This window comes from Tupaia chinensis, unplaced genomic scaffold (genome assembly GCF_000334495.1).
Source record: "Tupaia chinensis unplaced genomic scaffold, TupChi_1.0 Scaffold000133_1, whole genome shotgun sequence".
NCBI classification, from domain to species: domain Eukaryota; kingdom Metazoa; phylum Chordata; class Mammalia; order Scandentia; family Tupaiidae; genus Tupaia; species Tupaia belangeri.
This window is the reverse complement of record NW_006159602.1, coordinates 3,180,096-3,207,177: the sequence shown is the minus strand read 5'-3', so window position 1 is coordinate 3,207,177 and position 27,082 is coordinate 3,180,096. Positions and strand designations below refer to the sequence as shown.

Here is a 27,082-nt window from a genome sequence, read left to right as displayed (position 1 = left end):
GCTATTATATGCCAGGACCTATTCTAGAAACAAAAATGGTCCCTGCTTTTATTTATTTTAAAAGCTTACGTTTATTTTGAAAGCACACTATCAGGACTCAATGGAGGACTTTGATTCCAATTCTCATGCTCATTTATTTGAATCATAGCTTCTGGAAATGGCTGGAGACACATCAGCACGTTAAAATTCAGAATTATACATCCAAAAAAGTGATGCTCATTTTGTATGTATTATAAAATAACATATAATATAAAACATGTTATATAAAATATAATTTAATATAATAAAATACATATTTTATATATAATGTATAATTATATATGTACTTTATTATATAAATGCATGCAAAATATATGTAAAGTATAGATGACTTTGCTTTTAAAGAGGTACAGAGAATTGACTTTTTTTTTTAGATTTTTGCCCTAGGGTATGTGCTCTCATCAGAGACACACACACACAGGGAGAGGGAGAGAGAGGGAATAAGAAATCACTCCCCAGAAGGAATGGCTACACCACAATCCCTTCTCTTCCATTCTCTTGGGATTTGGGGCAGGCATGAACATGTGCCAGGCATATTTTTCAAGATGCCAGGTCTAGGACTCAAGTCACTGAGTCAGCCGTGGGGGTCCACATCACCAACTGGCCCCAGAAGATTAACTTTTATCTCATAAGAGAGCTAAAGCTGTCATCTCACCTTCCAAAGGGGAATAAGAATAGATGCCTATACCAATAAATCCAACGAGACTGGTAGAGGGACTCTTCATTATTGGAACCTGTCTAGCAGATGCTTATATAGGGATATGGTCTTGGCTACACTTCACATTTAGGAGAAAGCAAAGTGAACTACTTTTAGAAGACAGAGAAAGAAATCAAAGAGTTGATGTGTATACATGTTATCTCATGAGATTCTAATTAATTGTGAGTTCATTTATTCTGATTTCATTATAATGAGAAGAATTAGGATTTCTTCTATCTCATGTTAGTAAAATTAATATTGCCTAGGCTCATTTTGTCATGTATGTTTACACACACACACACACACACCTGCACAAACACACACACAGTGGTGACAAAGAAAAACTCAGAAGCTCCACATGTTGAAAGAACTTTCAAGTATCATCTAGTTCATCTGCAAAATCACCTGGGAAACATTAAGAAAGTAGAATGCTTTCAGCCCTCACCTAGAAATTCTGATTCAGTAGGATGTGACCCATGGTTTGTGAAAAGCTCTTCTGGGGTTTGCTCATGAGCTGGCTGAGCAGCCCCAAGTAGACACTCTTCCCTGTGTAGCCTGGATTCAACTCCAGCCTGAGTCATTCCTAGCCTCTCTTCTCCCCACCCCTTATTTTGGTGATGCTCAGTAACAATTTAATTAAAAATAAAAATACCATAGATAGGAAAAAAGAGTGGTCTACCCTACCTCAGGGGAGTCAAGGGACAGGAGGGTATGGAGTCAATGTCCCTTAACTGCCCTAACTTCCTTCCAGAAGCCTCAGAGTGCAGCCTCCTATTGAAAAATAAGGTTGAGGAGTCATAACCTCTATATTCGCAGACTTTCCCAAGATTGTCCAGGACAGAACTCCGAGTCCTTGGCACCCTGATGAGGTTCTATGAGAGAGTGAATCAGAAAGACCTGTTCTTGAATCCTGGCTCTGTCACATGGGGTTAATAGTTACTTGTGCCTTCTAAGTTGTGGGAGAATTAAATTAGATAACACATCTTGAGGCTAGATCACAGTACATGCTTTCTAGTAAGGACCTGACAAAGCTGAGCTGGAACAAAATGAAGCACCTTTAAAAAGGTGGTGTGGTGGTTAAGGTTCTGGACTCTCAAATGGCCAATCACAGTTTGAATCTCAGGCCTGATGGTTTGTTTTCTCACTTGCCCTCTCTCTGTCTCTCTCTGGTCAAATTAAAGCAAATAAATGAATAAATAAGATTTTTTAAATAATTCTTTGAAAAAAATAAAAGCATCAGGAGAGCAGAGGAAACCTCCTTCTCCATGTGCAACAGTTTTTCCTAGGCTCTCTTCCAAAGACTTCATCAGTGCTGATTTTTCTTGACCTGCTCTCATGTAATGAGTCCAAGCATTTAAGCTGAAGCCTTGTTCTTGGTTGTTTTGTCAATATTTTTTAAAGTATTTTGAAGTGGTAAAAGTTGTTCATTTGTGTGACTACAAAGCATATTTCATTCTGAGACTTGGGAGTATAGGTTAAATAGATGCCCCAAGTAGATTTTCAATTATCCAGCCCTTTCTTATTTAATTAACTTATTGATTAAGCATCTTGTTCCTCTGAGCAGGGACAGTGTCTCTTTCAGCAGGTGATTTTACATCTTAGAAATGACCTCCAGAGATACAGCCAGCATTTCTGCAGCTCTTAGTGGTCAGTCCTGCTGGTGCAGAGGTTTGGGCCACAGAGCAGCAATCAGTGTGTGTGAACAATATCGAACATTTGCAACTGTGGGTTTGCCCTGAGGGAATATGGACCCAGAAATCTGAATGAGACTCTAGTTGGAGGGGCAGCATAGCATAGCACATAAATGCAACTCTTCATTGGAAGGCACAGAATAGACTGAGGCTGCGGAGCAAGTTGGCCTGGCTGGAGTGTGGTGCAACAGTGGCAGGAGATGAAACCGGGAAGGTAGGCAGTGGCCATCTCCTGGAAGGCTTAGAATTCTATGTTAAGGAGTTCAGACTTAATCTTTGGCTAATGGTGACTCAATGGTTTTCTTTTTTCTTTTTTTAAACTGGCAAATTAGATGGTAAGCTTTGCATTTTGCAAGATTATTAGCGCAGTGCTCCTAGAACTTCAGTGTGAACAAGAATCTCATAGTCTTGATAAATGCAGATCCTGATTCAGTAGATCTGAGGTTGGGACTTAACATTTTGCATTTTTTTCTTTTTCTTTCAAAAAAATGTTTAATTATTTATTATTCTTACTTTTTATACATTCAATCACTATACATTGTTTATATTGTAAAGAGACTTTACACAGCATGATATACACCTCAGTCCAGCCCACTTGAAAATACTATACAGGTACTCATCAACAGATAATAAACCATATGTGTGTTCCACAAATGTCTTACCTCTCTATTTTCCCCCCACATTTCCTTTTCTATGCTCTTCCCCACCCACACTCTCCTTCCACTTTGTCTCTAGTGTCCATAACAATTTTCAATGCTTTTATGTCTTCCAGTCTTGCAATCTCTACTGTCAAGTGCAGACAGTTGGTATATGTTAAGTGGAGACATACAATGTCTCTCTTTCATAGCCTGACTTGCTTCACTCAGCAGCAAATCTTCCATATTTGTCCACTTTCTATCAAATTCTAGGGCTTTGTTTTTTTATGGCTGAGTAGTATTCCATAGCGTATATGTACCACACTTTTTGAATCTATTCATCTGTTTGTGGACATTTGGATTGGTTCCATGTCTTAGCAATCATGAATAATGCTGCAATAAATATAGTTCTGCAAGTGCTTTTCCGACTGAGTGTTCTCCTGTCCTTTGGGTAGATACCCAGGAGTGGAATTGTTGGATCATATGGTAGTTCAAATATGAAGGTTTTTGAGGAACCTCCATATTGTTCTCCACAGTGGCCGGACCAATTTACATTCCCACCAACAATTTAGGAGCGTTCTCCTTTCACCACAGCACTTATTTATTTATTTTAATCCTTGCCATTCTGACTGGGGTTAGGTGGTATCTCATTGTGGTTTTAATCTGCATCTCCCTTATGATGAGGGATGTTGAAGATTTTTTTCATATGCTTTTTGTCTGTTCATATGTCATCCTTAGAGAGTTTATTCAGCTCATTTTGCATTTTTTTTTGAGAATTTTTTTTGCTACAGAGCATGTACACTCAGCAGAAAGACAGAGAGAGACAGAGAGACAGAAAGCGAGAAATCACCCCTCTGGGGGATGGCCACGCTGCAATCCCTTCTCCCCCATTCTCCTCTCGGAATCTTGGGCATGCACACACACGCTCCTGGCATGTGTTTAAGCCACCAGGTCTGGGACTTGAACTGCAGTTGACTACGTGGGAGTTCAGTGACATAGCCATTATACCAACTGCTGGTCCCTCATTTTACATTTCTAATAAACTCCCAGGTCATTGCCAATGTAACTGGCCTGTAATTAGTACTTTGATTACCAAATAAATGTAAGAAACAGTTAAAATTATTAAGTGTTTCTTAAACATCAGTGGCATCAAAATCACCTGGGGGCTAGCTAAACTCAGATTGATGGGCCTTATCCCTACAGTTTCTGATTCTGTCACTCTGGTGGGGCCCTAACAAGTTCCCAGGTGATGCTGGTGCTGGTGGTCTGGTGGCCACATTATAAACCCCTGAAGTGGAGGGTTGTAGTGGAGGAGAGTAATACCTATGGGGTGGGTGGGGATCCTGGTCAGGTTACACAGTAACCTTGGTGTGAGAGATTGGGGGCCTTGCCCAAAGTGATACCATTGTGAATAGAAGAGAGAGGGCAGATCAATGCTCAGTGTTGTCAGCAAGGGTTTGTGACTGACCAGCTCTGAGGAAGGGAGAAGAGGGGTGAGGAGGGCCCTCAGTCTCTGGCCTGAGTGGTCTGAGACATGGAGGCCTCCTTCCAAGAAAGGGAGATGCAGCAGGAGGAGCAGGTTAGGGGTGGGCAGTGATGCTGGATTTTAGATGTTTTGAGTGTGCTGGAGAGGCTGACCTGCAGGACTGAGGCTGCTGCTGCGAGAGGAGGAGGGTCTACAGATGGTACCAAAAGGGCTGATAAAAAGGCAACTTAATGTAACTCCATGTGCTTCATTTCCTCTAATCACAAGATGAGGTTATTTTGCCTTTTCTCTTAGGGATGGGGCAAGTGTTGCAATAGTGCACATAAAGCATATTAAACCCATAAAAAGAAAGAGATGTCTTGTTAAAGAGCTTATGCTCCTGTCCTTTCCTCCCAGTCATCCAGAAGTATATGGCAACATGTACTTGTATAACCTGAAGTGAAATATCTGCAGGAACTCGAGGCTGTTTGTTGTACTCTCAATCTTTTATCTCACTTCCGTTCTGGGAGTTTATTTAACAAAGTTCTTTTGTATGTTCTATTTATTTATTTCCTGTGAGAGAGAGAGAACTCAAAAAAGATCTCTCTTGATAGGATCTCACTCTACAATTCTCTCCCCAGCCCTGCAGGTGCCTCTAGTAAGTTGAGGTAAATCTAGAACTTGAACCTGAATCCTTCCCAAATAGTTTCTAGGATCACACAGCAGTTCCCTACTGTCTGCACCACCATGGGTGGGCCTATTTGATGAGGTTTTAAAAACACCTGAAATATTTTACTAAAAAAATTTATGACTCACCTAGATCTCTGTTTAAGGTTTCATCAGGCAACACAGTTAGAAGGTCATGGTCGTCATTGCTTGTGATGCCTTGAAACGTTTTCTCGGTTTTGTGGCATCTTGGGTTTTGATTATTAATCCTTGCCTCCCAGTGAAGATTCTTCTTCAGTTCCATTTGGGCCTGAAAATGATCAGTGATAAATGGTTAATGTTCTCTCCAAGCCATCTTCACCAGAATAGATCAATAGATAAACATTTGATAAGCCATGTGTCTGTCTGCAAATGTCTGTCGCCTCCTGCTAGCAGTTATGGAAACTTTTGTTATTCACAAACTTGTTTAGAGCAAAGTGAGTGTGCCCAGAGTCTCAAAAGGAATGGCTCAATTAAAATGATGATGCCATAGAAACATCTTTGTAGGCTAGCCAATATGTCTGGAATTATACAGGACAGTAACTACAGGCTTATTCCTTATAAGGTAGAATATGGAACATAGCAGTTAAAGGACTTAGTGGTAAAGGAGTTGGTATAAGAGGCCTTTCCTCTTAGATAATTTTGTGGCACAAATTACACAGCAAGGCCTAGGTATTAGAATAACGATGAATTCACTCCCCGAAACCCTTATCTAGCTTAAGTTCCCCACTGGAGTCAGAATGTCATAGAAGTTGTGGCTGGGCTCATGGCCTAGTGGTTAAGGAAGCTGGATCTCACATGAGTGACCATGTGGTTTGAATCCTACCTCTGGTGGCTTGAAAAACATGCTGGGTACATGTGCCTGCATGCCCCAAATCCCAACAAGATAAAGCAATGGAGAAGAGATTGTGGCATGACTACACCCCACTGGGGGTGTATTCCCTGGCCCCTCATTTCTCTGTCTGGTGAGTACTCACATCCTCTGGCTTATACACAAATAAGCAAAAAAAAAAAAAAAAAAAAAATAGAACCAACCTGTTTTTTAAAAAAAGGAGAGTCAAGACATAGATATATCTTTTTTTTTTTTTTTAAGAGGTTTTTGCTATAGGGCATGTGTGCTCACCAGAAAGAGAGAGAGAGACAGAGAGACTGAAAGCAAGAAATCACCCCCCAGGGGGAATGGCCATGCTGCAATACCTTCTCCTCATTCTCCTCTCGGGATCTTGGGCATGGACGCACATGCGTCTGGTGGTGTGAGTTTAAGCCACTGGGTCCAGGACACAAACCACGGTCAACTACATGGGAGTCCAGCAACATAGCCATTATACTAACTGCTGGTCCCAACACAGATATATCTTTGAGGGGACTGCAAATGGAGAAAAAATTCAACAGGGTTGTTAGGAGAAGGGATCTTCTTGATTCTTGACAACCCTGGTGGTTCAAACTTCAGTTCCAATGACTGTATTTAAAATGCTGAGGAGGACTGGATAAGTATGCCTGACTTTTTTCATATGCCAAGACAGTGGTTATGTGGTAAAAATGTAAACATGACCTCTTCTCTCTTCTCATATTTACCTCTTTCCTTTTACGGTTCATTTCCAGCATTTGCATCTTGTGCAAATATTGTCTTTTCCCAGAAGTATACATTGGAGTTTGCATATTCTTTTCCAGTTCTTGCTATGAAAGATAATATGCTCGTTAGTATGGGTTAATTGTCACTGACTGTAATCCACAACCTTAAATCCTTTTTGGAACAGAGTGAGAGCTTAGTCAATGTGTCATAATCCCTAGAGCTCTCTTGTGATGTCCAAGGTGAACTATTGTTTGTCTCTGATAACTCCTTTGTGTCACAATCAATGAATGAAGTGGCACTTTGCCGTGTATAGAATGTAGTTTTTAAGGTTCCTGTGGAGTTTTGCAAGCCTTGGATGGAAATAACTTTTCACATTTCATTTTGACAAGATATCATGTCCCTTGTCAACAGATGCTTAATGCTATCTACCTAGAAATGCATTCTGATTTGATGAAGTCTTCCTTTCTCTACCACTGACCGATCGACTGGCTATGAAATGAGGGGAGAGCCATTGAACGCTTAAATGGAACCCATGTCTATGTGTGTACTTCCATCTGCCAGTATAAGCCCTGGAGAATATTGTAGTTTAGAAAGGACTGGAAGTTGATTATTTGACTCAGATGGTCATCCTCTGTTGCATCATGAACTCCATTGAGACAGTGCAGACAGGTATTGAGAGCAACCAGAGGTGAATGGACCTTCATGTGTAACTTGTCATTGTCAGGAAAGCGAAGAGAGATATGCAGTGATAGCTTTCATGTTGCCTTGTGGACAGTAACTGTTTTAGCTGATGTGAGCCTTGAGGAGGGTCCTGTGTCTGAAGGTGCTGCCAGCACCACAAACATGGCCCTGAGGATGTGACAGTACTGGGACATCTTTAACCAAGTCAGCTGATCATGTGGCAGCATCCCACTGGCTCCAAAATGAATTAGGAATACAAAGTATTGAAACTCTACATTTCCCTGTGAGGGATGCTGTACTCCACAGAGCATTACAAGGGTCTGGCAGAAACAAGATCTATAGAAGAGCTTTCCCGGGATTACGTTTGGGTGAAGTTGTGGCAGATAAATCAGGATCACATTGTACTGGGTGGTCAGGAAAGTCATGACACGTTTTTACATAGAAAAACAGAAAAATACATCACGACTTTCCTGATGACCTAACAGATAAGATTTTTCCTGCAAACTGAGACTGCCGAGAGAGTTTTAAACTGAAAGGAAGAATGAAAATGAGGAGTCATGGAGACTTTTTCACAGATTTGAAAACTAGAGTAACATTTTCCAAGTAAAGTTTCTCTCTTTCATGACATTACTCTGTTTTTACCATAAAGAAAAAAAGAGCCTTGAGCTTACCTAAAAGGTAAGGGCATTGCCAGTTGCAGGCAGGCAAAGGAGAGAATGACAGCTTTGTAAAGGTCTATCTCTGAATGACTTAGCAGTTTGATTTGTCTTCAAACTCTTCCATGTAAGGAGTACATGAAAAGGACAGCTTGCCCTAACGCATGCAGCCCTCTCCTAGTTAACCACCCTCTCTGGTTACTGCTGCAGCTCACCTTTGCTTGCAGCTCACCTTTGCTTTGTGCATCGTCCTGGCTTCTCGCTGGCTCAGGAGCCTTTCAGAGGTAATTGCTTGTGGCAGGTCAATGGGTTCAAGCTTCTAGAAGTCCAACATTTAGAGTATTCAGCATTCCTCATGCCATGAGATGATGAAACACAAAAGCCAGACATTAAACTATCTTAACACTTTGCAAAAGCAGCACTTATTCTTGAGCGTGTACAGGAAGGTGATTACAACAGCATGACAGTTGTATCTGTGCAAAAGGCCTTTCAACCTCTCTGGGTTCTTTATTATTTCATTGCAAGGTTGCTAGTGACTTACGAGTCTAGATGTTGGTCAGGTAGTTAGGAGACTGAGAATACGTTTCTGTCTGCACCTTGGGGCCACATACAAAGTTATTAAACAACCAGGATTTTAGAATATTGGGGTTGAAAAAGGCATAAAGAAGTTGCTTTATTTCATTCATTCCTTAGCCACCCAGCAGATAGATTCTAGTCCTATAGGAATTGACCTGTTTTTAAGAGCTCCAGAGAAGCTCCCTCAGTCTCCTTAGTAATAATCACTGGTGATTATGAGACAAATTTAAAATGGAAATGCAATGTGCTAGCAAATTGTAGAGACCTCTTTCTCTAGTTGAGACTTGGCTTTACAGGGAAGATCATGATGGTATTTCAAGCAGTCACTAAGACTGGGCAGCAATTCATGTCAATGAGTCTGCCTTTAGCTCTTCTTCCCTGAGATGACTTAAAGTTCCACAGGCCCTGAGAACCAACTGAGCAGGGTTGGGAGACACAGATTGGTCTCTTCATATCAAAGGTTGCCAGTAAATCACCCAAAGCTAGGGAGGAGACATGGGACAGATTCTTTCTCATAACCCTCAGAAAAAAATAGCCCTGAAGGCGCCTTGATCTCAGGTGTATTAACACTCCCTCCTCCACCCCAAACAGGGAGACAATAACATTCTGTTGTTTAAAATCATTCAGTCTGTGGTCCTTTGTTATAGCAGCTTTAGAAAACTAGTGCAGAAAGGAAAGGAGGCAGTCCAAGACATTTTTTTAGGAAGGAACTTTTTGCAGAAATTAGAAGATTGGTTGCTTTTAGGGAACTAAAATGTGCTTCATCCTTGAGGCGGGGAGACAGCATGATCCATTAAAGGAGCTGGAGGAAGTCAGTTGGTTGCAGTGTAAAGAGAGAAAAAAAGTGGCTCAAAATGAGGCTGGAGAGCTTAGACAGGACCCAGGTTATTCAGGGCCTGGAAGCCATTCTAAAGATGTTGGTCATCAGAAGAGAAATGGGAAGCCCTTGACATGTGTGAAACAAAGTAGTGGCATGATTAAATTTGCTTTTAAAAATTTATTTTATTTTACTTTATTTTTTTAGAGATTTTTTGCTATAGGGTGTGTATGCTCACCAGAGAGACAGAGAGACAGGGACAGAGATACAGGAAGCAAGAAATGACCCCCCAGGGAGAATGACCACACTGCAATAATTTCTCTTCCATTCTCTTCTTGGGGTTTTGGGCACACACGCACATGCATCTAGCAGGAGTTTTAAGCTGCTGGGTCTGGGACTTAAACCATGGGCGACTATGTGAGCATCTAGCAATATAACTATTATACCATCTGTTGGTCCCTATATTTGCTTTAAGAAAAAAAAATATGATCACTGTAGCTGCACTATGAAAGCTAGATTAGAGAAAAGCAATCTTGGGGGCCTGATAGTGACCGAGTAGTAAAATGCAATGTTCTGTAAGCCAGTCCCACATGAGGAAATTCATGGTTCAAGTCTGGAGGCCTCCCAGAGTATGCTGGGCATACCCTTGCCCATGATCTGGGACTGGTTAAAGGTTTGGAGTGTATTGTAGAATCAATATCCTTGGGGTTACTATCTCTCTTTCTTGTTTGCTTTCTCTCTGATGAAATAAACTTTTTTTAAAAAAGAGCAATTATGGATGTGGGGAAAGAAATGAGGAGGACAAAGATGATGGACTAGGATGGATGGAGGTAAACTGACAGGCTCTGCAAATATTTAAACTTGACTTGGTTGGTGAGGTAGAGTGAAGTTTCCAAACGACAGTCAATAGAAGGGATAGATGGCGTTATCACTTATTAAGATGGGAATTCCTGGTTTAGATGGGACATACAGGGAAGATACAAAATTGGTTTAGAGCAGGTTGAGTTTAACACAATCTTGAGAAATACCAGTGTAAATATTGAGTAGATAATTAGTTACACAGGCATGAAGCTCAGAGAAGAGGTCTGTGTTGGAGATGTGTTTTGGAGAATATTCCCAAGACAGAACATGATTGAAAACATACCATGGGTGGACCAGCCAGCAGCCTGGTTGTTAAGGTAGCTGGATCCCACATAGTGAATGCATGGTCAAGTCCAAGACCCAGCAGCCTGAGAAGCATGTTTGTTCATGCATGCCCAAATCCCAAAAGAAGAGAGCATGGAAGAGAAGGGCTTGTGGCATGACCACGCCCCATGGGAGGTGCTTTCTCACTTTTTCTCTCCCTTTGGTGGGCACATTCACCCTCTGGCAAAAAAATGAATAAATAAATAAAATAAAAAAGAAAGGATGCCATGGGCAATGGCAAGAGTGAGAAGGATGACGTTAACAGCTACAGACCTGAGGGGCTCCAACAGTGAGAGGCTGGCGGGCAGGATTAGCTGGCCAAGGAGATGGAGAAGTGTTGGCTCAAGAAGTAGAGGGAAAACCAGGAGGATGTCAAGCTGCAGCAAACTATGTGAATACTACTCCTACCTTAGTTTAAAACTAAATGCAAATGCTATTTAATTAAAAATTGGTATGATTTGTTGCATTATCAAGGAATAGACCTGGAAACTAGCTTGGCTTTCAAGGTGAGCAGGGTGAAAATAGACAGCAGGACCACAGAAAATACAGGTTGAGCATCCAGCACTTGTAATGGGGAGAAAGCATGACCTGGGCTCCCACTGCTTCCTTGTATAACTGTTTTCTCCAGGACTGAACCTCACTTGTTCTGGGGGAAGCGGCCGGCAGTCTCTTCTGCCAGAGCAGCCCAAATTTAACCTGGCAAGGAGGAAAAAAAGGGCAAAGCATATAGGGGCAGGGAAGAGATGCCAAGGAGAAAGAACCCATCCTTTTTGTTTTGTCTTTTTTTTTTTAAGTTTATTTATTTTTAAATTGATCTTGTGTGTAGCATAATGTTTTGAAGTATCTATGGATTGTGGAATGGTTAAATTTAGGTAATTAATGAATGTATTATCTCATAGCTATCATTTTTTATGGTAAGAACACTTAATATTCACTTTCGTAGCATTTTTCCAAGACAATATTGACATTAGCTGTAATCACCAGGCTGTACAATAGATCTCTTGAACTTATACTAACTAACTATAATTATGTATCCTTTGATCAACATATTCCCAACCTTCTCTCCTCCTCACTACCCCAGCCACTGGTAATAACTATCTACTCTCTACTTTTATGAAATCAATGTTTTTAGGTTCCACATCTGAGTGAAAATATGTAGTATTAGACTTTCCATGTCTTTCCTTTTTCTTTTTTCTTTATGAGAAAGGGAGAAAGAAAGGGAAAAGGAGAGATACAGTGAGAGGTATCCTTGACAAGGTCTGACTGTATTATGGTCCTCCTGCTTCAGCCTCCCAATTAACCAGGATTACAGACACATACAACCAACCCAGCACATTCAGGTTGGCCTGGGAACCAAACCCCATGCAGCTTCTAGCCTCTCAAGTGGTAGTGTTTCCTGTGCACTGCCGCTGTGGCTTGGTCATGCACTTGATCATTTAATGGTAGAAGATCTCATCTTTTTTTTTTTTTTTTTTTTGAGAGGTTTTTGCGATAGGGCACATGCGCTCGCCAGAAAGACAGAGAGAGACAGAGAGACAGAAAGTGAGAAATCAACCCCAAGGTGGACGGCCACGCCACAATCCCTTCTCCTCCATTCTCCTCTCAGGATCTTGGGTATGCATACACACGCACCCGGCGTGAGTTTTAAGCCACCGGTCCAGGACTCGAACTGCAGTCGACTACATGGGAGTCCAGCGACATAGCCATTACGCTAACTGCTAATCCCAGAAGAACTCATCTTTATGTTAGATATGTATCAGGTAATTTACATTTGTGGTAGGAAGTATTTCTCTGTGCCATTCTCATCTCAGATGAGGAAGTGGGTCTTTTTTTTTTTGGAGAGGTTTTCGCTATAGGGCACGTGTGCTCGCCAGACAGACAGAAAGAGAAATAAAGACAGAAAGTGAGAAATCACTCCCCAGGAGGTTGGTCACTCTGCAATCCCTTCTTCTCCATTCTCCTCTCGTGATCTTGGGCATGCACGCACATACGCCCGACGTGAGTTTTAAGCCACCAGGTCCGGGATGGGAACCGCGGTCAAGTACGTGGGAGTCCAGTGACATAGCCATTACGCTAACTGCTGGTTCCCAGGAAGTGGGTCTTTTAACATAATTTCACAAAGATGTAACGGGAGGTGATTGATACCAGATACCGTTGTAGTAAGAGAAGCTTGTTCCCATGGCTGTCAACACTGCAAGTTGAGAAGATGTAACGCAAATGGGATCAGCTGCAAGAAGTAGCAGCTGATTAAGCCAAAACACAGAGAGATGAGAAGGAAGGGAAAGGGAGACCAAAGAAGCGTCCTGCCAGGTACCTATGGGAGGAAGAATCAGCTATGGCTAAAGGAGGATTTCTGGAAGTGTTTGTACCATCCTCTGGACTAGGAGAGTGTGCAGGATTCAGCCCTTTCTGATAAAGCCTGTGGGACTTGGCAGCCATTGCTCACATCACACCCAAGTTATAAATATGTCACCTCACTCAATCCTCATGTGAACTTTTGCATAGTTAAGATGATTGCCTATGCCAGAGAGGTTAATGATCTAAGTGTGCATGGCTAGTAAGTGGCATCTCCATGACTCAATTCACATCTACCCAGTTCTAAATCTCATGCTTTATTCTCCACTATTTGTTCACCAAAATTTTATCCTCAGATTCTCTTGGAATTAAGAAAAAAAATTTCCGGGTCATTCACTGGAGTTTGAGACTCAACAGTTCTGAGATATGTCCTGAGAATACAAATACATTTCAAAACTCTTCAAAGATTTAGATGATTTCTTTCTATGTGGAGTCCAGTGGCCTCCACATTGCCTCAATTAAATGAAGTAGCTACATCAAAATAGACTGTGGAGATTTGGTTTGTGGAGTGAGTCTGAATAAGACAAGATTTTAAAGATATTTAATATAGTCTATCCATAAATAATATCAAAATGTTTGCCTTGATAGTATGAATAGATAATCATAGACACCTTTTTATTTTTTGTCTATGACTTTCTATTTAAATTAAGCAGGATTTTTTTTTTCACTGATTTGTCAGAAGACACATTTGCTTGTCAGAGAGAGACAGAAAGACACAGGAGAAAGCACCCCTAAATAGGGCATGATCAGGCCACAATCCCTTCTCCATTTCTCCATATTGGTCAGGATTTGGGGCATGTAAGCACATGCACCTGATATATTTTTCAAGCCACCATGTTTTTCAAGCCACTGGGTCTGGGATTAGAACTGCAGGGTCAGCCATATGGGATCTGGTTCCTTTAACCACGAGGCCACAGTTTTGGTAAAGATGAAGTGGTAGGTAACTTCCAGAACTCTTTCCAGGCAATTACTTTATTCCTGGCCTTTGAAAGGAACCTAAGAGATCACACTTATTCCTCCACAAAAGCCACTAGATGGCAGCAACTAACATTACAAGTGGGATCCCTCCCTTAAATCATTTGACTTGGCCTGAGACACACTGCAGAAAGATTGGTGGGAAAACTGGCTTCATCTGAATAAATCAGTCAAATGAAATTGCCTCAGAATTCGGGGTTCATATTCATGTTCCTTTTTCAGTTTCACCATCTCCGGAGAACACAATGTAAGGAATCACTGGAGAGTTGGTGAATTGGTAGAATGACACCTTTTGTTCATTTTTTAATAATAAACAGAAAGAATTATTTGTCTAAAGATTTCAGGATTATTTGGATTTTAAACAAAACAAATAGTCAGCACAATAAATTAAAATGTCTGCTTAGAGTTTCAGGAATTGAGATGAAATCAACCATAGATCACAAGTCATTGAACTTGGTAAGAAACACCAACCTAACCTAAGATGGTGGCTTCTGTTTACTAGTACAAAGAGATGATGGGATAGAAAAATTCAAAGAAAATATAAAATATTTTTAGGACTGTGACTTAATGTGTATTCCCCTCTACACATAGGGTGCATGCACTCACTGGAGAGAGACAGAGAGAGACAGAGAGAGGGAAGGTGAGAAATCTTCCTGCCCCAGAGGATGGCCACACCACAGTGTCTTCTCCTCTTGTCTCTCCTTGGAGTTTGGGCATGCATGCACACATGCTTGGTGTGATTTTCAAGCCAATGGGTCCAAGATTTGAACTGTGGTCAACCCTGTGGGAGTCCAGTGCCTTAGTTGGCACACCACCTACTGCCCCCAAGAATGCATATTTGAAGATCCTTGGAAGCAGGGAAATGTATCCAGGACAGCCTTGGAGTGAGAAATTATAAAGCCGAGGAGGAATTTCTGATCAAGGCATCCATCACAATGAATTCACATTTCAATAACAATCTTTGCTCCAAACATAGCAATGAAAAAGCATAAAACCAGAGTGTGATCAGGATTTAAGACAAGATAAGCAACTTCACAGAGCAGAAACCAGAACATAAATGCAAATATTTGGGAGAAGTTGATCCATAAGGCATTTAAGGCTCCTGAGAACTGAGAGTTATTTCTTTTGGTGAAAAGGGACCTTAAAGTGTTTATATAAAATGGGAGACTAGAGCCAAGCTCACAGCTTGAAATCAGAAGCTGAGTTGTTCTCCACTGCTCTACCTAGAATAAAAAAGCTGCATCAAAATGAAAGCTGCAGGTTTGTTTTATAAACATTATCAAAAAGTTGAATATAGGGTTGACCCTGTAGCACAGTGGTTAAGGGAGCTGGATCCCACATGGCCAGCTGCAGTTTGAATTTTGGCCCTGGTGGCTTGAAACACATGCCAGGTATGAATGTGTGTGTGCCCCAAGTCCTGAAGGGATGGAGAAATGGAGGAAAGGGAATTGTGGTAATGCCACACTCCATTGGGGGTGTTTTTCTTTCTCTTTCTGTCTCTGGTGAACTGGACAGCACATGTGGCCTCTGGAAGTCATAAAACGTTAACTATGAAGACAGTCTTTACAACAGTAAATTTGAAAATTTACATAAATAGAAAATTTCCTAGAAAAATATAAATTAATGCAAAGAAGTAAGATAGCCAAATCAACTAAAAATCATGAAATAAATGGTCAAGAAAATCTGTTCTTCTTCTTAAAAGCCCAGATGGCCAAAAATGGCTAGAAAGATTTGTTTTACCAACTTTTTGAGTAAGAAACAGCAATTACGTTATATAAAATGTTTCAGAAACTGGAAAAGAAGGAACGATAGTCAACTTATTTTACAAGACTAATACAATGCTGATGGCAAAGTTGGAAAAAAGTTTTAAGAAAATCATAGATCAATTTTGTGTACTACAAAAAATCATAGTAAATTAAAATCAGCAATGTATTTATGTAAGTATCTCATGACCAAGTAAGATTTATGCCAGGAATACAAGCATTGCTCATCATAAACTCTATTAGTAAAATAATATATCTTATCAACTGATTAAAAAGAAAATCTATACAATTTTCTTTTCTTTTTTTTTTGGGGGGGGGGAGAGGTTTTCGCTATAGGGCATGTGTGCTCACCAGACATAGAGAGACAGAGAGACAGAAAGCGAGAAACCACCCGCCAGAGGGGATGGCCACACCGCAATCCCTTCTCCTCCATTCTCCTGTTGGGATCTTGTGCACGCATCCACACGTGCCTGGCATGACTTTTAAGCCACGGGGTCCGGGACGTGAACCGTGGTCGACTACGTGGTAGTCCAGCGACATAGCCATTATGCTAACTGCTGGTCCCTATACAATTTTCTTAATAAATAGAGAAAAATTAATACATTTAATACTCAGTCCTGAGAAAAACTCTTAGCACCCAAGGAATAAAAGGGATGTCCATCATTTAAATAAACAGCATTATACTAGATATCCTTCATTTATATCTCCAGATACACCTGCCATGTTTTTCTACCCTGTTCTTTCCCTTAAGGACTAAGCACTTTCTCTTGCCTCTGGCTTCCCAGTAGTTCAGCCACTGAGAAGCCCTAACAGGAAATCTGAGGGAAGAAGGGCAATGAAGTTAAGATTATTTATCCCTCTGGCTCCATCTCTGAAAGGTCTTATTGGAGTAGCTGTGTCCCTCAATGGGAGGTCACTTCTCTTTCCAAAGCAGCTTCCTCTACCTCATGTTCTCCTTCTAGGTTCCAGAAATCTCTCCTTTTCCTACTCCTTTGACTGCGAGTTACCTGTTCCTCAGGTGCCACTAGTAGATCTTACAATGTCTTTTGCAATTCTACCTTTGTATGCAAAACAAAATACCCCCTTGAATGATTGTAATTTGAGTGTGCTATGTATTTCCTTTTGGGACTTTGACACTAGCAGCATCTACCAAAATCCTATTGTATACATTGTACTTAATTTTGGAACTATTCCACTAATGTCACAGATAAGACAAGGCAGATTTATACTCATCTTTTTCTTTTCTCCAACTCATTTATCTATTCAACATTTAACATATACTAATTGATCACCTATGATCTTCCAGGCACTGTTTTACTCAGATATGTTATTGAAGACAAAAAAAAAATAAAACAAACAAACAAAAACCCAAAAACCAAAATCAAACAAACAAAAAACTCTGCTTCTGTAAATATTATATTCTGGTAACAGAGGGAGGGGTGGTGAAGAATACATAAGGAACATAATAAATGAATCTAATGTCTGGTATATTAGATGGAAATCAGTGTTCTGGAGAAAAGAAGAGGTTTTGAAGAGCCAGAGGAGCCAAGAGTTCTGAGACAAAAGTTGCCATTGTTAGTAGGTTGGTCTGGGTTGGTCTTAAAGATATGGTGGGATTTTAATATGTCTTTGGAGATGAGGACGTTATCAGCAGAGATCACCTAAGGACACATTATGTGTGTGGGGGAATATCTTCAACTTAAGCTGGACCTGAGATGGTTGGATGAGAAGGTGGTCAGGCCAGAGGGGACAGTGCTGACCAACTCTTGACTATGAGAGAAGGCACATTTGATTCAGAGGTCCCTGGTAGACAATCTCAGATCATAGCAGCTCCAAGTTGGAGAACCTTAGTTCCTGACCTACTCTTCACTTGAGGAGTAGATGTTCAGGAAGTGGAGAGTGCCAAATGCACAACTCGAATTATTTAGATGCAATTAGATTTGGTTTAATAATTAAAAATACTTTAAGAATTTTTCTTTGGCAAAGCTTAGGCTATTAATTAGCATGTCATGGGAACCCAGCATTTATTATTCTCTCAAAAACCCATTTGTGGTGGAAAATGTGCTGAGCCTCATTTGTGACAATAATTATAGTTGATATCTTTGAGAGTGTCTGCCAAGTTCCCAGTGATTTCCCTCTTTTCTGGGAGCTGATTCCAGGATCCACAGGGGTGACCTTCTCCACATTTCCACTGCATGAACATATCCCATAGTCATAGCTCATTGGATCAGAGCTGGAATCATGAGCAATGATGAGCCAATAAAATATTTTTTCCCCAGGAACTTGGAATTGAAGCCAAGAAGATAAGGTAAATCTGTCCATTTGACTGAAATTATAAGATGCAAACTCAGGGTGGTCGTATTATGTCAAGTGGTCCTGAGAAACAGAGAAAGGCAATCTGGAGAGAGAGAGAGAGAGGGAGAGAGAGAAAGAGGTGTGGGGGAAAGAGAGAGAGAGAGAAACTTTTGGAGAAGATAGACCAATAAAAACTAACCGAAACAGAAATAATCTCCAACAAGCCTGCCCCAGTACCCGCGGGAATTGGTTGGGCATCTGAGTGCAATGTGTAGCAGGTGGGATTTGGCTCCAGTTCCTCCTTTCAAATGTCAGTGATAGACCCTGCTCACAAGAGGGCCCAAACTGTTCTTTTATCTGTTATTCATTCTTAAGGACTTGCTCCAATCTCTTTCTCTTTCTGGAGAAAGAGTTCTTAGACTTTATAGCTCCCTAGAGGGGATCCATTAAATATTTGTTAAGGTGACTACATTTAGAGTTCTTGTTTTGCTGCCTGGGAACCCAATGTCCCCCATTTCGAAAGCTAGTTAACATCTCGAGTGATAAAAGATTAGGAATGGAAAGGTTATAGAGATCATTGATGCTGATGATTGAGTATAAACTTTGCAGCTCTGGTTAATGTCTAATCTCTGCATGTCTTTGGCTTTGTCTTTGGCTGTGTCTTTAACTCTCCAAACCACATGTATAAAATAAATACTTCCTTTTACATAGGTGGCTAAGAGATTACAGAAATGATAGAGATCAAGTTGCCCAGGATACTATTTGACTTGTAATTGTAGCAGTTGTTATTGTTATTATTTATTATGGTTGTGGTTCCTAAAAGTGAAATCCACACTAAAAGAAATCTTAAAGTAGTATGGGCTTTGCAATTGACAACATTCTAACAACATTCTCATTAACAGCTTGGTCATTATCAATATCCCTCTTTTATGATTATAGTTAAAAAGGGATGTTACCATTAAATCCAAGACATTCCTTTATGAAGTCTTTTAAATTCATCTTACTTGAAGTCTTCGGGGTGGATGCCTTTTAATAATACTTGTTTCTCTTGGTTCCAGTGGGATGTCAAAATACATGGCCCCAGATGCTTAAAGGATTGGGGAAGAAACAAGAATAAATCATTAAAAACAATTTACTACTAAATTAGGCAATGAGGCTGGTCATTAGATTTTAGACTTTGTTAACACAATTTTGTACCTTTTCGACTATATATGTCTAGCCTATAGGCTAAGTGTGAAGATGAAACATAAAGCCCTACATAAATGCAAATGATAACCTTTTAGCCTAGATCCAGGATTTAATCTCTGTTTCCCTCATTTGCTCCCCACATTGATATTTAGAGGAAGATTTGCAAAACTAACAATGTATTGACCATAAATGTTTTTCAAATATAGAATTAGGTCTAGAAAAAGAAACTTATTAATTTGTCTTACTTCCATGAAATCTCCAAAAATATAGGCAATCTGAAAACAATGTAGCTGTAAGAAATGAAAACAAAGGATCTTTTCTGATGAAATAGATGATATATAAATGGATTGGTGATTAGTTAGAGAAATGGAGCATGAGTATATGCTGGGAGTATGCAATGCTTAGTATTATGTGATGACAAATAGTCACCCCAACTAGGGAAAAAAATTCCCACAAGTTACCACTATAAAACAGCATATTAATATTTTTCTCTGATGAAACCAGCCAGGGTTACAGAATTAGCTTTTGTTAGGAAGCAGAGAGACTCAACCCATCTACCATGGATTTTGTCTTGGTGATCCTGGGCTCTTGGGGCTACTCTCATAACCAATGCTGCACAAATGCAATTCTTGTCCTTCCCTAACAATCTGTATGCATTCTGATTTCTAGATTGTTGTATAGATAAAAATCCATGTTGTTACAGTCCTACTTTGCATTTTAAATGAAAAATACCAGGTAATTATGTGTCTCTATTCTTAAGGTATTTGATTTATTTTATTTGAAAGACTTCTCTCTAACTGTTAGTGGAATGGAAACTGTGTTCTTTTTTTCCTTTTCTTAAAAAATGCCAGCACATTTAGCAGGACAGAAACAACAACAATAAAGTATATTTGGTGGAACTGGGGTTAGAATATGGGACCATGAAAAATTGTGATCAGAATGCTCACCATCTTTTTGTCATCTATTTTTCATGTGATTTTGCCATTTCATTTTTTATTTGAGACTTGAAAGCACTAGAATCAGTTTTCACCATTTAGTTTCCAAAATTTTAAAACTCTGAATAGAGGTTTTTGGATTTTTAAAAAAGGAAATTTTCATTGACATTAAGGAGAAAATTCCCACTCATGTGCTTATGAAGTTGTAGAACATGAAGAGTATAAAAATAGGCCATATAGAACCAGTCAAAGGTTGGCAATTCTACAGAAAATAGCCATGTGAAAGTCACTGTAAGCAAGATCTACTAAATAACAAAAGGATTATAAGGCTTTCCGACCAAGTTGTCAAATAAGAGGAGTTTATTTCTGTTAACTGATTCAGAATGTAAAGAAAAGGGAAACACACACACACACACACACACACACACACATTATAAGCATATATTTTTATTCATAACTAGAATGTCTGTTTAATTATCATTGTGGTGGGACCAGCAGTTAGCATAATGGCTATGTTGCTGGACTCCCATGTAGTCGACTGCAGTTCGAATCCCCAACCTGGTGGCTTAAACTCATTCCAGGCATGTGTGTGTACGTGCCCAAGATCCCGAGACAAGAATGGAGGAGAAGGGACTGCGGCATGGCCATCCTCCCTGGGGAGTTATTTCTCACTTTCTGTCTCTCTGTCTCTCTCTGACTTTCTGGCGAGTGCACGCACCCTATAGCAAAAACCTCTCCAAAAATAGAAAAAAAAATATCATGGTCATCATAGCACTTTGTATATGTGTTGTAAAATATCCCAGGGTAATTTGTAGCTACTTCAGGCTCAGAGCTTCTAATTATTACGCCAAAAAACATTCTCTTATTTCTGCAGCTGACCATGAAGAGGATGGGGCTGGGGAAAAGGGTGACCCATCCATTCATCTATACTGCAGTAAATAAATTAGGTTTGGGGTTGTTTCAAAATTCATGTTACAGTGGAATTACTCCAAAGTGCTGCTTTCAAAACCACAAAGCCTGATACATTAAACTGTACTGGAGAAAATGATTCAAATTTAGAATCTGACTGAAATATACAATTGCTATGGTTTATCACATCAGTATCTATATAATTGTAATGATCTGGCAAAGCTAGGTATAAACATTGAAGGCACTACAAACAAAGCAGAAACAAAGTAAATTTTCCTTCCCTGGAATGGTGAAGTCTGCTATACATAGTTTATGTACTCTTTCTAACGTGCCCAGAATACTTTCAATTGACAAACATTCAATCCCCAGGGACCAGTGGTGGCATAGTGCTTAAGGATGGCTGGATCCCACATAACTAGCTGCTTCGTTCAAGTGTGGGACCCAGTGACCTGAAAGACATGTTGGGCGTTTGTGCATATGCGCCCTAAATCCCGAAATGAGAATGGAGAAGGGATTATGGCCTGGCCCTCGCCCTGAGACTCACTTTCTCTCTCTCTATGTCTCTGTCTCTCTGGAGAGTACATGTACCCTTTAGCAAATTAAAAAGAAAAAGAAAAACATTCAACCCGGTTGAAAGCTATTCTCCTATATTTCAGTAATTTAGAAACTTTCTGAGATAATGGAGACGGTCAGGAAGTTATACACTAGGTCTCCTTGGTTCAGATACACAAACCCTCATGCTGTGTTTTACGTTTACCTGCAGAGTATCTTCCATACCAGGTTTCTCTTAGAGGTGGCAGCTGGCCTTCCAAAGTTTTATTCCGGTCTTGTAGTCTTCCAAACGAATATGAATTCTTTTCTTCCAGATTCTGATTGAACACAAAGTCCACAGGACCAGCTGAGGGAGTCCCTTCCTCTTTGTTTTGCAAAGGTGCTACTTTGGTGACCCTAGGGTGAGCCTTAGAGTGGCTCAGGCCCATTTCATATGGAAGACAGTCAAAGGAAAACCATGAGGGAAGTGGCTTGGAGTCCTTAATGCAGCTTCTTTTAATCAGGATATTTCAAAAGTTTATCCCAGCTTAACAAAGCAGTAATTTTCTTCATGATATCTTTATACCTCTGTTTCACCACACAGCAACAACTCGGGCAACTTCCTGGGAGGCTAGTTTCTATGGAAACTTCCCTTCAACCCCTACTTTGCCATTTCAGACCCAAAGAATCCAGTTAAACATTGACTTAGTTATGCTACTTTTTGAAAAACTCAGTGGTAGGAATAGGAACGCCATTGATCATTAACAAATAGCTAACACCAAGAATGATATTAACAGAGATGGAAAGCAGAGGTTTAGAGAAGTCTTAAACTTGATTGACCCTTTCATTGCAGGTACTTTTTGTACCTTACCTGACAGTATCTAAGTCACCTGGAAATAAGGAGATGCATGCTAACCACCAAAGGCTTTGTTCATCTTTTACTTTAATCAAAGACTTATCTTTCAATTAAGAAAGGAAACAACAGAGTGACTAAAATTTCCTTTGGTTTTTCTGTCAAGGACTTGAGCTGCCTTTGAATACATTGCAGGAGGGTAGGAAAACAATGGGGATTTTCCTCTGGAGACAAGGGAACAAACTTGTTGAATGAATGTTCCAAATAAAATCACATTTTAAAAGATAGATAGTTTATTGTATTTTTAAAAAGTAGAAAAAAGACTGGAAGGAAATAATGTTGAAATGTTGAACAGTCACATTTTAATAATGTAATTATGAATGATTTTTATTTTGTTCCTTATAGTTAGAAGGAAGATTAATTTAATTTAATTAATTTTTTTTACACTTTATTGATTCACAAAAGATCTTGATTAATCTAAATACTTTCAATAACAAGTGCAGCTGATATACAAATCTGTGAACACATGACTGACTTTAGGCATAAAGTAGAATGAACATAATATGAAGTAGCACCTAGCTGTGGCTATATAGCTTACTGCAGTCATGTAATAGATATTTTGTTATTTTTAAATGTATTTTTAATTTCAAGAAAAGCAGTTTTAGCTTTAATAAATCAAAATAAAAAATGTTAGAAAAAACTTGCTTAAGACTTAAAGCCAGGGAAAAGGTTAGGATTCTGTTCAAACAGTAGGTAGATACTAAAAACTCAATAAACAGATATGGACAAAACTAAAATCTAGTAATAAATGCACTGTAATTTTCTTCTAAAGCATTTTTTTCTCTCTCCATTCCCATTTTTACCAAAGGGAGGCATAACTAACCTATTTGCAAAAATAAATAAGTATAGTCTCAATTTGTTCTGTTATCTATACAAACTCCCATAAGAATACTAACTTATTTAACCAGTATATCCCATTTCTGAGGCAAGGCAATAGATATTATTGAAATTTGCAAATAACCATTCTGTCACAAAATAAGAATACTCCCAAATATTTTCCAATTCTAGAGGAGTCCGGAAGGGAGAAAAGTTTATGTTTTAATGTCCAAAAAAAAAAAAAAAAAGAATAAACTGCTGAATCTGTCAATAGCTCAAAAGAAGAAAAATACCCTTAAATTTGGAAAACAAAGCATAGAAGAAAACCAGTAATGACTTAGTCAAAAGACATAAAATTCTGTTTCACTAGTTTAGTCTCATGTAATTAATCTCTCTTCTGTTGAATTTGCAGTATTACTCTGGTCCGATCTTTCTGTTTAAATTCTAGAGGTTAACATTCAATGTTATTATTTTTCATTCTGTCTGGACTTGTTCCTATCATTAAGTTGGCCGTTTTTTTGGTTGTTTTTTTGTACTCTTATTTCTGTGAGTCTGTCTTTAGTTTACCTAATATAGGACTCCTTTCAGAACTTCTTGGAGAGCTGGTCTGGTGTTGGTAAATTCTTTCAGGTTTTGTTTATCTGAGAAGGTTTTTGTCTTTTCTTCCCAAATGAAGGGAAGAATCTTGCTGGGTATAGTATTCTTGGTTGAAATTGTTTTTCACTGAATATATTTTCCCATTCTTTCCTGGCTTACATAGTTTCCGATGAGAAGTCTGATGTTAACCTGATGGCATTTAATGGTGTCTAGTATTTCTCATATATTATTCTCATTTTTTAAATTATTTTCTTAATCATTTTGGTGAATTTTTCTGGGTCAAAGATTTTGTCTTCTACATCTGAGATTTGATCTTCTGTATGATCTAATCTGCTTCTAATACTTTCAAGGGAGGTTTTGATTTTCTGTTTTACAGCCTTCATCTCTAACAGTTCTGTTTGATTCTTTTTTATGGTATGTATCTCCTCTTTCAAATAGTGGAAGAACTTCCTCACCTCCTGAAATTCGTTGTCTTTTCTTGCATCTTCTGGAGTTCATTTTCTCTCTTCTCTTACATCTCTGTTAGTTTTTGTCACTGTGACTATTCTGAATTCATTATCCGAAATTTTCATGAGTTCCATTGTACCACCTGTGGATGATGAGGAGTTATTATTTTCCCTTGGGAGAAAGAGCTTTTCTTGGTTTCTCATATTTCTTGTGCCTCTGTGGTGACTTCTGGTCATCTCGTGGATTATTTGTTTCTTCCTGATTTCTTGGAGTTAAATCTGAGCACTGAGAGGCATGCAGGAGGAGATAATCTGCAATCCCTCTGCAGTTCCATACCCCTGATGCTCACCAAGCAGCCTGCACTTCTGACTTTGGAACTAGATATTCCAAAGGCCTGGTTTCTAGAAAGCAGGTGCACCTGGGCTGAGGTGCAGGGTTTCAATTGAGAGTTCAGAGGCATACAGGAAGAGTTGAGCCCCTCTCTCTCTGCAGCTCTGTACTTCTCCCTGCTGTTCGCTCTGTAGTTTCTCTTCTCTGAATTTTAGTCATTTGGTGATGCATTCACTTTTGGCTAATTCGTTGGAGAAGGTTTCTGCAATTTTTAAAAACTTTATTTATTTATTTATTTACTTTAATTTGATCAGAGAGGGACACAGTGAGAGAGAGAGAGGGAAGGTGAGAAAGCAAGCCTCCAGATCTGGGACTCAAACACAGTCAGCCATGTGGGAGTCTAGTGCACTTAACCACCACACCACCTGCCAGCCTCGGTTTCTGCAATTGTGAGCTTGTGTGCTTCCATTTACTGTGAGGTAATTTTGTGCCAATTTCTCTCCTTTACTGGGTTTTGCAACATGGTATCCACAGAAAAAGGTTTGAGTTCAGATTTATGAAGAGGAATTTCTCCCTTTGTGCAGCAGTTTCAGTGGGAATTGAGGATTTTTCTGATGCTAAAAGTATTCAGATGTTTAACTACCGAACACCTAGATCTGTCTAGATATTGGTGTCTGGGGAGTGAAGTTGAAGCAGAAAATATTCAGTTTCCCTAGTCCCTAAAAGGGCAGCTCACAGCTCAGATATAGGTGACTTCTGAGATGGCCTGAAATTCAGGAAGACTCATTTTAAAGTTCTAGTTGTTTATGATTACAGTTTACTTTCGATCCAATAAGTTCAAAGAAATTTATTTCTCATTTTTGCAAAATCCACTTACTTAGGGGCTTACCTGGTGTTTGAAAAGTCTTGATAGCTGATAGAATTAATGTAAAAAGATATCTAAGTTTAGTTTTTTTCCTATTATTCCTTTTGCATTTTACATACAATTTTCTCTCAGCAGAGGGACTTATAAGAAAAATTATCTATTAACCGTGCCTTGAAAACAATATTACCTCAGGTAACTGCAGATTAGTTTAATTATAAAGATAAAAATACTTGTGTGATATCTAGTCATATTTATTTTGAATATAATCAGTTAAAATATTTCTAAGGGCAAGAGAATATATTCCACATAAATAAGTAGAAATTATAACTAAAAACTGTAGACTTCATGGATCTGGATCAGTAAGAAGTGTTTAGTATTTATTTATTTATTTATTTTTGCTTTATTATTATTTAATTTTGAGAAACCGTATTTGAAAAATATGACCCTTTGTTGAGGAAATTGGTTAGTTACTGAGGAAATGATTAAGGAAGTAAAAATGAATTAGTTTGTTTCGTTTTAAAATTACTAGCTACTATCAAGTTTTGTACCTTGTGAAGACTACTCAATTTCCTGATTTGAAAAGTGGGGTTAATCATAATACTTTATAAGGAGTGAATTGATTGATTTCATTTATGGCTTTTAGAATAATAACTGGCATGTGGTAAGCTCACAGTAAACATTATCCAGAATTCCTCACCTCTTAAGGAAGTCTTGCTACGTGTCTACATGTACATAGGCTAGCCCTTAGTGCCCATGGTTATGATCCATTAAAACAGACGTATTCCTATCTAGAGGAGTTTATAATTGAGTCTATTTATCTGAGAAAACAATAGTGCTTAAGTATTATCATTTTAAAATCTTTACATATCCAAAGATTTTTATTAAAACAAGGTCAAAACATTTCTATTTGATTGAAAGAGAAAAAAGAATTAATTTCACCCGTAGGGTTAGATGTAGATACCACAAGAGTTAGAAAGCACTATGTTTTTTTTTTTTTTTTTTTTTGAGAGGTTTTCGCTATAGGGCGCGTGCGCTCGCCAGACAGACAGAGAGAGACATAGAGACAGAAAGCGAGAAATCACCCCCCAGGGGGGATGGTCACGCCGCAATCCCTTCTCCTCCATTCTCCTCTCGGGATCTTGGGCACGCACGCACACGCGCCTGGCGTGAGATTTAAGCCACCGGGTCTGAGACGCGAACCGCGGTCGGCTACGTGGGAGTCCAGCGACATAGCCATTACACTAACTGCTGGTTCCCGAAAGCACTATGTTTTTATCCACCCAAAACTTGACCATTCCAGTAATTATTCATGTTGCTTTATAAAGATTACTCCCCAGTTCAAGAACGAGTATGAGGTGCAGGTGTAGCAATGTGGGAGACACGTGGTAGGGCACTGCTGTGTCATACTGCGGCCACGTAGGAAGGTCCAGATTTAGACCCTGA

The 27,082-nt window shown here is 39.3% G+C and overlaps 1 protein-coding gene across 4 annotated transcripts in view; it reads right to left on the bottom strand.

The window, feature by feature from the left end:
• The window catches only part of CCDC198 (coiled-coil domain containing 198), a 38,104-nt gene extending 15,809 nt beyond the window's left edge, over positions 1-22,295 (bottom strand). For 3 of the 4 annotated variants that reach the window (XM_027770431.1, XM_006144848.3, XM_006144854.3), the window contains exons 1-5: positions 21,898-22,295; positions 19,113-19,195; positions 8,375-8,461; positions 6,808-6,909; positions 5,344-5,503 (exon numbers count right to left, since the gene is read on the bottom strand). In XM_027770431.1, coding sequence (XP_027626232.1) covers positions 5,344-5,503; positions 6,808-6,909; positions 8,375-8,461; positions 19,113-19,195; positions 21,898-22,120 — 655 coding nt within the window. In that variant the 5' untranslated portion in view covers positions 22,121-22,295. The remainder of the gene's footprint in view (positions 1-5,343; positions 5,504-6,807; positions 6,910-8,374; positions 8,462-19,112; positions 19,196-21,897) is intronic. The other variant, XM_006144851.2, reaches the window with a different exon arrangement.
• Positions 22,296-27,082: the final 4,787 nt, after the last annotated feature.